General features: G+C 46.1%; 1 protein-coding gene across 1 annotated transcript in view; it reads left to right on the top strand.

Moving 5' to 3' along the window:
* LOC113215210 (uncharacterized) overlaps positions 1–11,455 on the top strand; it is an 87,736-nt gene that overhangs the window by 13,373 nt on the left and 62,908 nt on the right. Inside the window, exons 2-3 of the mRNA XM_052274818.1 lie at positions 886–990; positions 4,664–4,825. Of these exons, the coding sequence (XP_052130778.1) occupies positions 886–990; positions 4,664–4,825 (267 nt within the window). The remainder of the gene's footprint in view (positions 1–885; positions 991–4,663; positions 4,826–11,455) is intronic.

Raw genomic sequence — 11,455 nt, 5'->3', positions numbered from 1 at the left:
CACCGGAAGTTAGTTTACCCAAATATGCAAAGTGATTTAACGGTCACATTATTTATTTGGTTATGTTCTTCAGTAAATCGCGAAACTGAAATGGTCGGGCCGCAGGCCCGACCATCGCCGCCGGCAGGCCAAGCAGGCCAGGCCTCTGCCGAACGGAGTTGCCGGCGCAGCGAAGTGGACACACAACACAACACAAGACCATGTCTCGCGTAACAGGCTGCACGATATCTCACGAAACACTGTTACGCTGCGACGCGCCTGGCATACATATACCTTGGCCTGCGGCGCTGACACCCGATTCGGGCAAAGGCCAGTCGTAAGTAGGCCTTCGGACCCAAGCGTCACTAGTTTTGTTCTTTGCGGGGTTTCAGTTTGATTAGTTACCCCGCCAGGAACCATCAAAGATCTGAGAGTAAAGATTAAAATGTTTTGATGTCATTTTCGTGTGGAAAACACCCTCTGGCGCCCAACGGTTCAAGATAGAACCAAACGGACAAAATTTTGGGCCACAGGGTTCTACTTTGACGAGATACTTCTCAGAAAGGGGTGAATAAAATATTTAAAGAAACTGTTTTAGGCTTTTTGTTTTTGTTTTTTTTGACACGTCAATTTTTGGGCCAGAGGGCTCAACATGAACACAGTTCCTTTTAATGGTACAAAGTTACAATAAAAATTTGAGCATATTCTACAACAAACCGTTCTCGAGTTATCGTGAGAACAGATAGACAAACAGCCAGACGCGAAACCGTTTGATCATCACTGAAGTAATAGGCTTCGCTATCGCTCGGCCAATCACAAAAAAGTAATGAATTTTAATAACATTTTTAACAGTGTTGTTCTCCTCCGGTTTTTGAGCCTTTGAAACTTCTGTCTTCTGCTGTGCAGTCTGCAAAGATGATGCTGTCGTCGTGCGCGCATGGTCCGCCATTACACATATTCGTTGGTTTCATCATAATTTGTATTGGGGGATGTGCATCCACCGCGAAAACGGCAAGTAAACCCATCCAAACACACATACACTCGTCAAAACGGGTCCACTTTTTTCCGCCGGATTAAATTATCTCCCCTAGCACCTAGGAAGTCGAGATTTGACAAAGACATGCATCGATGTGTGTAATTTAATCTGACGCGAATGTCGTGCGACACCCCTTACGCGGTACGCATCCCCTAATGATCACGGGGGTGGAAAAGTTGAAAACAATGTGAAAGGTTAGGGTAGAAGGGGGTGCCGGAAGTGGATAAAATTTGGTGTGTGGTTGTCCTAGGAACCAATTTTACGGCTTTTGGCCCGTTCCACCACCTCCGACAATTCACCCCCTACCCCCAGTTACCCCCACCCCCTCAAAGGGGTGTATTTTTTTTTTCTAGCACATCTTCTTCTAGTGGAACAGACAGACAGACACGAGGTCGTTTGCATAAGCCCGCTAGATAGCTTTTCTAAAGCAGAAGGGCGGGCTAAAAATGTGGAAATTTCAGTTAAGGTTTGGACAGTTGGGGGTAGTCCAGCGGGGTGCGAAAGTGAAACGGGCACTTTGCTGTCGTTGCCCACGTCAAAGTACAAGATTTCCCGTAGCGTTCGAGATTTCAAAAAAAAAAACAAAAAAAAGACACCCCTTTGAGGGGGTGGGGGTAACTGCGGTTAGGGGGTGAATTGTCGGAGGTGGTGGAACGGGCCAAAAACCTTAAAATTAGTACTTAGGACAACCGTACACCAAATTTTATCCACTTCCGGCACCCCCTTCTACCCTAACCTTTTACGTTTTTTTTCAACCTTTCCACTCCCCTGATCATTAGGGGATGCGTACGGCGTAAGGGGTGTCGCACGCCATTCGCGCTCAAGGATGTTAAGCTAGACATATCGACGCATGTCTGTCAAATCTCGACTTCCTAGGTGCTAGGGGAGATAATCTAATTCGGGCGTAAAACAGTGGACCGCTAAATGTTTTGACGAGTGTATTTTTTAAAAATAATTCGGGAATTCATAGAAAAAGGTTTATTTTTTCAGCGAACTTGTCTTTTCTGAATTCGTATTTGTACCCTTACCCTTCCGTCTTGAAAATGCAATAACGCGGGCTTTCACAGGCCTTGGCAGATGTGTGCACAACGTATCGCAGAGCGTGTCATAGTTTATTCGTGGCCATTCGAAGGAGGCGTGAGGATGTCTTGGCTGGCCATGGCACTTACGATCGCAAAAAAGCAAGCTGAGCGATTGTTGCCGACTCCTCTGGCAAGCCAATAGACAAATTTGGGGACGACTCTACCTCGTAGAGTCTGGTTCTTCTTTTTCAAATGCAGATGGATGGGGCTTACAAGGGGACTTATACAAGTGTAGATTCCCGAATCGGTTTGAATTTTGGGATTTTCAATGTTGACTGAATACTAAACGATTGCCAATGAAAGTGGCGCCCAATAGGGTATTCCGGACAAGCCAAGCGCCGGAAACGAGAGGCGAGGATAGCGCTGGTCGAATCTCAGCCGCATGGCGGTGGCGTTAGGTTAGGTGGTGGTCCAGATTTCAATCTCGATTTTGAGAATGAAGATATCATTTAAAATATTTTTGCTTGCAATAATAACACGTAAGCGTAATAATCTGAAGCAGAATGGCATCGCTAATAAGAGCGACCGAGCGATGGACACTAGATAGCAGACGCACGGATACAGAAGCCATGAGGCTGAGATAAGACCAGCGCCATTTTCGCCTCCGTTTCCGGCGCCAAACGTACTCGGAATACCCTATTCAATATCTTGGTTATAGCGGGAAAGTCTCATATCTGATACAATGACTGCCCAGTCAACAAAGCGGCTCCTATTTACTTTTGGGAGGAGTGTGGGATCATCCCACACGAATCCCTCACGCGTGCTACTGGGACATCCCAAAAGTACATGCCTTGAAGCAAATCAGGATGTGTTGTGCAGCACGACCACATAGACATCTTGGCCGGGATCTGATTGGGAGGTTCTTCTGAGTTAAGGTACTGAGAAGTTACTCCTCAGGATATACCTGCGGTAAAGCTTCTTGGGTTGTCCCGCCGAGGAGCTACTCAGCATGTCATCGGGCAGTACGTAACATACGAGTACCTCCTCAGGGCACCCGTCGGGCTGCTCCTTGGGGCGTTCAGTCAGGGTGCTGACCAGCATGTCTTTGGAAACGACGTTACGTATGCATCTGCTAGAGATGGGCCAGTATGAATGTCACCAGGACGTACTACATAGAACCTGCTCGGGACGTCATGGTTATGGAGACTAGCAGGATAATGCACATCCTGTATACATCTGCTGCGGGAGGTCTTTGGTATGCCAATGCCAGTGGCAGCCGTGTGCCGTGCTACATTTTGCCGACAGTCGGTGCTAGCGACGCGATCCTCGTAGGTTTTATCATTTTTGCGTTAAAATGTAGGTAATAATAAGTATTTTTGAAAAGTTATGTTATTTCCGTATAAAGCAAGGGGCATGAAGTCGAATTGCACTACCAATGTTCACTTGCATGCACAATTTCAGATTTTATGTGATGTCTTATTTAAATCTCGCGGATCATCCGCATACCTTTCTCATAGACCCTTCGCCAAATATGAGGTCTGGTCTAATTGTGGTCAAGTGATACATCACATGACTGCTACAAATAATTTTTGTAAACTCTGTCATCCTTGACCAAGTTATCCGGGACCTGCTTCTGGATGAATATAATTAGTTTCAAATAAGAAACTCATCGAACCTCACTTGGCTTTTGAATTTTGTCATATTGTTTCACATAAAATGATGGTCAGGTCCTGAAAGTCGGTTCCTCCTTAGGACGTTCCTTCCGCGATGTGACAATCACCTCCAGGACGCACTGGTGGGAGGTGCTTATCTTCTGCTCATGGTCTAAAAATGTTGCATTCTGTAGGACTGTGGGACGTCCTGGCTGGGACGTCCCACATCCCAACCGGGTTGTACCAGGGATGTGTTTGGGGCTATGTTTTGTTGACTAGGTGAAAGTCCATTATTTTTTAAAAGTCCAAATATGATCCACAGTTTGTCTTGATCCTGTGAACGTCGATTTCGACTAGATTTAAAACTGAAGATGACTTAGGGTTTTACTTAATTCAAGGTGAATGTACGCCACACCACGTCTCGCGTAACAGGCTTCGCGATATCTCACGAAACACTGTTACGCTGCGACGCGCCAGGCATACATCTACCTTGGCCCGCGGCGCTGACACCCGAGACGGGTAGGAGAAGAATGTACACAAAGGTACGCCTTCGTCCCAATGTCCCTAATTTTGGAGTATTAAGTCCCCGACAAATGCTGTGAACATATCAAATTTGGGGGCCGGCAGGCCCTGCTTCCGCTTTCACTCCTGTAAATTCATCTCGGGTGTCAGCGCCGCAGGCCTTGCTATGTGTGCGCCTGGCGCGTCGCAGCGTAACAGTGTTTCCTGAGATATCGCGAAGCCTGTTACGCGAGACGTGGTCTGGCGTACATATAGATTGTTGTACAAAGTCAACATTGATAACCTCAAAGTAAAATACGGGCAAACCATGCGAAATATGACGCAAACTAACAAAACCTAAACTATAGGCTGATTTTCGCATGAAACGATCCTGAACCTGATACGGCACGGTTTGTTACGACACGACAAGGTGAGGGTTAATTTGAGTTGTAACAATGTTGTTGTGATTTAAGGGAACGACGTATGTTGCCCGCTGGCGTCATGTTTCATCTTGTCCTGCGAGTATGAACCACGCAGCCATGCTGCTTAACTACTCAGTGCTTCTAGACAGAAAAGGGGACGAACTTCTCACCGCAACGTTTCGCTGCACACGAGATGCACAGAGTTTCACCAGCGTAAGGGCTCCTCTCGGAGGGAACCATAACAAGCCACTCCAACGGTGCGCTCTGGCGGTTCTGATAGGTCAAAGTCGGAAGGAAAACAGGCAATCGGGCCGCTGCTAAGGGTATTGAAAACGTGGTTCCGAACGCACTTAATATAAACCACATATGTCGAGAAAATTCCGGCGACGCCACGCAGAAGTACCTGAGATGTCGGAAGCCATGCCAAGATGCGATTTCTGTCTCTTTTACTGTCAAATAGGGTGTTCTAGGCTATCTAAAACGGCAGTGAAAAAGAACAAACGATTTATATGTTTCCGTCCGCCCAGAATGAGAAACTACCATGGTAGTTTGGTCCGATCCTAACCTCTCAAATATGGAGGGGAGCTCGAAACTGATCTGACAGTTTCTCATACCTGAATGGCCGCGGAGGCACGTGATTAGCTGGACCAATCAGAGCCCTTACTTTTCCTTCTTCCGTTTTAGATTGCTTGAAAAAACCAACTTCCTATTTAGTTCTCAACATTTCCTCAACTTTAAGTTCTTTTTAGCCCGCTCTTTTCTTCAAAGCTATTTAAGCGGGCTTATGCCATCGCCCTTGTGTCTGTCTGTCTGTCCGTCCGTCTGTTTTTCTCAAGAAGGACGTGAGCTAAAGGGTCTGAAATTTTCAGGGTATTATTGTTGTCACTTCTGGACATCGAAACGGTTGGTGCAAATCCTGGCAACCACCCGAGTGGGTCCGAAGGGGTTACAAAGAAATAGAGGTTGGCCTGAGAAGTGAGGTAAAAACATTATGTTATGGTCTCCTAACGGGTAACTTGTTAAAGTAGAGTTCTTCGGGGGAAAAAAATCGTCCGTTGGGCACTATCTCTCACCGTTTAGGCGATAGAGGGAGTTTCACTCACAAAAGTGGCCCAAAAGAAAATATATTTATTTTAGAAAATATACGATGGTCTCAAAGGGGTAAATGTAGCACTTCGAGACGGATTTTAACCAATTTCAGGTGATTTATTGACCTAACATTCGTATTTCTTATCGGAAATTGTTTATCCTAGTTCATTCTCAGTCTCAGTTTTTTGATGTGCTATAAAAGATAAACTAAACGATATCACGATCTGTCAAGTACAGACAAGACGTACAAGAAGGCGTCCAATCGTGAAATGTCAGAGTAAGTAGCCCCCCCCCCCCCAAAAAAAAAAAAAAAAAAAAAACAACATCACATTCTGGATCAGGAACTACCATCGGATTAGCCGTATCCTTTACTGTTTCGGCCTTAGAGGTGGATATATTGAAAACAATGGCAAAAAGTCAAGTTTTAAGACCGTTTGACAAACAACATACAAACTTAAAACTGCGCGGGTTCATTTTATTTTATTCTTAAGCAAAGCAGAAGGGTGGGGTGTATTCACGGTTTTGCCCCGTTATAGTCTTATGTCATGTCCGAGGAGCAAGTTTCTAGGGCCGCAGGCCCCCCGCTGGACGATTTAGTTTACTCAAATATGCTAAGTGATTTACCGGTCACATTGTTTATTTGATTATGCACTTTAGTAAATCGCCAGACTGAAATGGACCATCGCCACCGGCAGACCAAGCAGGCCCGGCCCCTGCCGAACGGAGTTGCTGGCGCAGCGAAGTGGAGCTGGCAACTCTGTTTGGCGGAAGGGCGGGCCTGCTTGTTCTTTTTTAGTACATCAAACTCCTTAGAATGAACTAGGATAAACAATTTCCCATAAGAAAAGGGTATTTTAGACCAATAAATCACCTGAAAGTTGTGAAAATCCGTCCCGAAGTGCTACTGCGCCCTTCAGGAAGTATAGCCCTTTGAGTTAACATTTTGTCCGTTTGGCTCTATCTCTCACCGTTCAAGCGCTAGAGTGAGTTTCTCTCTCAAAAGTGTCCCGAAAATAAATTTATTAATTTTAGAAAATATTTGACGGTCTCTAAAAGGGTAAATTGTTGAAGAAGAGCCCCTTGGCCTACAATTACGTCCGTTTGGCTCTATCTCGCACAGTTGAGACGCTAAAGGGAGTTTTTCTTACAGAAGTGGACCAAAAACAAATATATTATTTAAAAAAAATATTTGATGGTGTCCAAAGGGGTGAACCGTGAAAGAAGAACCTTTTGGGCTAGAATGTCGTGCGTTTGGCTTTCACTGTTTTCTTAGAAAAGGGAATTTTTCTTACCGAAATGGCCATAGCAGAATCTTTAACATTTTTTTCAGGAGTACACCTTTGTCTGAGAAGTATGCCGTCGGTTCAAAATTTATCTTCTAAGCAGAAGAGTGGGCTTATTTTATTGTGGCATATCAGTAATGAAATGTGTACAATCCCATGCAAAAACAAACAAACATTTATTTCATTGTTTTGTTGTACTTCACAAGCTGCTTCCTTTCTATTAGTAATTATAGCGAAATCATTGCGGACACGTTCGGAGTTATTTCAGAGTATGCCTGGAAGTATATCTAACTTCTTCTGGGTCTTTTCGAGTTGTGCTGTTGGATCCATAAGCTAACATCAGAAACGTAGAAGGGATTTGGCAAAACTTGCATGTTTTCCGCAAACTGCGGCACATACAGCCAAGGATGTTCAGCGTTTAAAAAGAATGCTTCGTTTGTTGAGTTATGATTACGAACACTGTTTAATTCCTATAAAGCATTCGCTTTGCAGAGCTGCGAAGTATTTTGCTCCATTGTAACTACGAAGCATTTACTTCGCAATTACAAAGTGATGCTTTGCAATTGCGGAGCACTGAAAACGCTGCAAAGCATCGCTTTGCAATTGCAAAGTGTCACTTCGTAATTGCAAAGCATCACTTTGTAATTGCGAAGTAAATGCTTCGTACTTACAATAGAGCAAAATACTTCGCAGGAATTTAACAGTGAGGTAGACAGCAAGGGTATCTGGCAAAAAGATGGTTTAGAGCGAGCTGTCACTCAAACGGTCCGAAGGCCCGTTTCCCGATGGAAGCTTTATTACACCATGAAAAATCAGGAGGGACGGGGGCTTCGGCCAAAGGCCGCCGGCAGGCCAAGCTAGACCCGCTCCCTGCCGAACTGAGCTGCCGGTGGAGCGAAGCGTAGCTGGCAACTTGGTTTGGCGGAAGAGCGTGCCTAGCTTGTTTCCTCTATTTCTATTATTTTTTAGCCCGCCCTTCCACTTTTAAAAACGCTTTAAAGGGGGTTTATGCAATCGCTTTCTTGTCCGTCTTTCCGTCCGTCTATCTACCGTGTAAGAGGAAGGAGATGAGATAGAGGTTCGCTCGTTTCAAATTGAAGGGTCAAGTCGAAAATAGAAGAGGTTCGGGCCTCAAATGACAGGATACACCTTGCAATTGATTTTGGTCATTGTCCGAAGTTCGTACGACAAAGCGCCGCTGAGCTCACACTAGCACTTTTCGAAAGGGCGCCGCGGATCTTGTAGGACCTGCTTAAGGTTGGACAGGAAAAAAATACTAGAAATCGCCCATCCAGAAATGCGTTCTAGGACCTGGGGAACAACATATCGAAAGGTGGCGGGACCCTTTTTCGAAAAGTTTGTGCCACTTACGCCCTGAGCCGACTTTGGGGGGTGGGACATTTTTTAGCCCACTCTTTTGCTTAAAAGCTCTATAGGCGGGCATATGCCATCGCCCCTGTGTCTGTCCGTTACCCAAGAAGGACGTGCGCTAGAGTTCTAAAATTTTCAGGGTACTTTCGTGTCACTTCTGGACAACGAAACGGTTGGTGCAAATCCTCCCAACCACCCCTGAGTCGGTCTGAGGGGGTAACCAAACCATGCCAAGTTACGATTTCTGTCTCTTTTACTGTCGAATAGGGTGTTTCAGGCTATCTAAAACGGCAGTGAAAAAGAACAAACGATTTATATGTTTCCGTCCGCCCAGTATGAGAAACTACCATAGTAGTTTGGTCCGATCCTAACCTCTCAAATATGGAGGGGAGCTCGAAACTGATCTGACAGTTTCTCATACCTGAATGGCCGCGGAGGCACGTGATTAGCTGGACCAATCAGAGCCCTTACTTTTCCTTCTTCCGTTTTAGATTGCTTGAAAAAACGAACTTCCTATTTAGTTCTCAACATTTCCTCAACTTTAAGTTCTTTTTAGCCCGCTCTTTTCTTCAAAGCTATTTAAGCGGGCTTATGCCATCGCCCTTGTGTCTGTCTGTCTGTCCGTCTGTTTTTCTCAAGAAGGACGTGAGCTAAAGGGTCTGAAATTTTCAGGGTATTATTGTTGTCACTTCTGGACAACGAAACGGTTGGTGCAAATCCTCCCAACCACCCCTGAGTCGGTCTGAGGGGGTAACAAAGAAATAGGGATTGGTCCAAGAAGTGGATTTTTTTCTGCTTATGGTCACCTTAGGGGTAACTTGTAAGATTAGAACTCTTAGGGCCGAAATTTCGTCCGTTTGGCTCTATTTCTAACCTTTGGGTCGCTAGAGGGAGTTTTCTTCTCAAAAGTGGCCCAAAAAATATATTATTTGGAGAAAATATTTAATGATCTTGACAGGTTTAAATCGTGAAAGAAGAACCCTCTGGGCTAGAATGTCGCAACAAAATCTGCGAAGTACACACACTTCTGCGAGTACAAATTAATTGCGTCAAAATGTACGGTAAGTGCACCGCGGGCGACGACGCCGCCGGACACTACTCACACCGAAGTTTCCCGACTTCCAGCTCACCCCATCACCATTTATAATTATTTTTTTAGCACAAGAGTAATCGCTGCCGCGTCAAGGCGAGCGCAGTGCGGCTGTCAAAACGTTTAAAAGTATCTGAGAGGTACCGCATTCTACACGAGAAGTGCACAGCGACCAAAGGCTCGGTTGATTTCTTATCCAGAGGCTCGCTGCACGCTCCGCTCCCGCTCCCGGCTTCGTCTACAGTCGATGCCGTCTAACAGGCGGCTCCCCACGGTTGAGTCGTTGCGCTTGCGAACCGTTGCGGTTGTGACCCGTTGCACATGTGACCCCGCGGCGCTTGCGAGCTGTTGCGCTTGCGACCCGTTGCGGTTGCGATCGGTTGCGCTTCCCGAGACAAAGTAATAGTCTGAGTGTTGTCTGGAACCTTGTCTATGGGGACGGTTAATTCGTATCGGCAGACAATCGGCAGTCTATCGGTAGCCAAACCGTAGCAAACGGCAGACAATTCTTTCTGTCAAACGGCAGACAATTCTCTCTGTCAAACGGCAGACAATTCTCTCTGTCAAACGGCTGACAAACGGCAGACAAACCACAGCCAAACCGCAGTCTATCCTCAGCCCATCCTCAGCCCAGTTCGACTGAGGATTGACTGCCGTTTGCCTGAGGATCGACTTAAGCTTTCAGACAATCTTCACTCCTCTGTACGAGATGAAAATGAAAACAATCGACTCGGCCGGGCAGCCGCCGGTCCGGCTCGGTACCAAACCCCAACCTCCGGACTGGGAGTCGGAGTGAAAATCAGACCGGCGGTTAGATGTTAAAGATAGATGACCCATGCTCTGGGCATTCCGAAACCGCCCCGTTCGTCCCGATCGGACCCCGGGAACCACTCGCTCAAGGTCTTTGCATTGTAGCATAGGTTCCTTATGGGCTTTTGGGTGTAAAATTGTTATTAATCCCCTCGCTGTTGGTCAGAGTTTAACAAAACGTTGCTCTTCCGGGTTCAGACTCTCAGAATTTGTTGGGTTTTTTAGGCTGTTGCAAAAGAGTAAATATTTTGAGAGGGGCAATACAAACAAGTTTATTGAAGCCACAACGGGCCTAAGTACACTAATGTACACAAACGCAAAATGTACTGCCAAATAGCAACAACATAAGTAAATTTGAGAGCATACACGCTCACACACAAACAGAAGCAGGTACACTGCAAAAACGGTTCAATTAACCTCAAAGGCAAACCAGCCTGATGTACTCAATAAAGCACTATAATCAGTGCAACAACCAAACAACATAAACACTGTGGGCCCACAAAAGAAATATATATATAACACTCACCAGAGTAGAGAAGATTGATGCATTATTTGTTCACGAGCGCCGCCGGCCGGCTCCGCTCTCCCTACGTGATTGACTGCTCCGGCGGCTGGACTGGCTGGTTTGTTCAACTCGCCGCTAGGTGGCGCCACTTCTCGGCCGTGCCGACTGACCGTCTGCTAGGGAGCGCTGCGCCGAGCGCGGTGATTTTTGAAGCGGGTGGCTCGCTGACAGGGCGACCCGTGACAAAATCGAAAAACGACCTTGTAGCGTCAGAAAGCCACCATGGAGCAATATAATTATGAAATTCGTAATTCATGTTAAAAACTGCACTCAGCAATATATCGTTCGTTACCCTAGCACCTAGCATTCAGATCTCGTTCACGTCTGTGCTGGTGAAATAAAGTAGCCTTTGTTCTGCGCACCTATTATTTTTTGATACAACTGGGGACAAGTTGACCGGGACCAAAAAGGGCGGGACCGGGGAGGGCATGGGTCGACTTGGACCGGGGACGAGAGAGTCGGGGCGAGTTGTCCTAGATCCGTGATGGAGCAGTGCTTTACAACACAAAATCCTCACGATATAGAAAATTGCTTTAAAGATGTTTCGGGACTACGTGATGGAGCGAGTGTGTACCGGGTGTTCCAAAAGCGGCAGTTCTTTGAGTTGCACATGCTCGTACCTGCAGGCGCTGGGG

This window comes from Frankliniella occidentalis, unplaced genomic scaffold (genome assembly GCF_000697945.3).
Source record: "Frankliniella occidentalis isolate FOCC.00 unplaced genomic scaffold, Focc_3.1 Scaffold448, whole genome shotgun sequence".
Classification (NCBI taxonomy): Eukaryota; Metazoa; Arthropoda; class Insecta; order Thysanoptera; family Thripidae; genus Frankliniella; species Frankliniella occidentalis.
The sequence above is the reverse complement of the archived record's forward strand: the minus strand, read 5'-3'. Positions and strand labels throughout refer to the sequence as shown.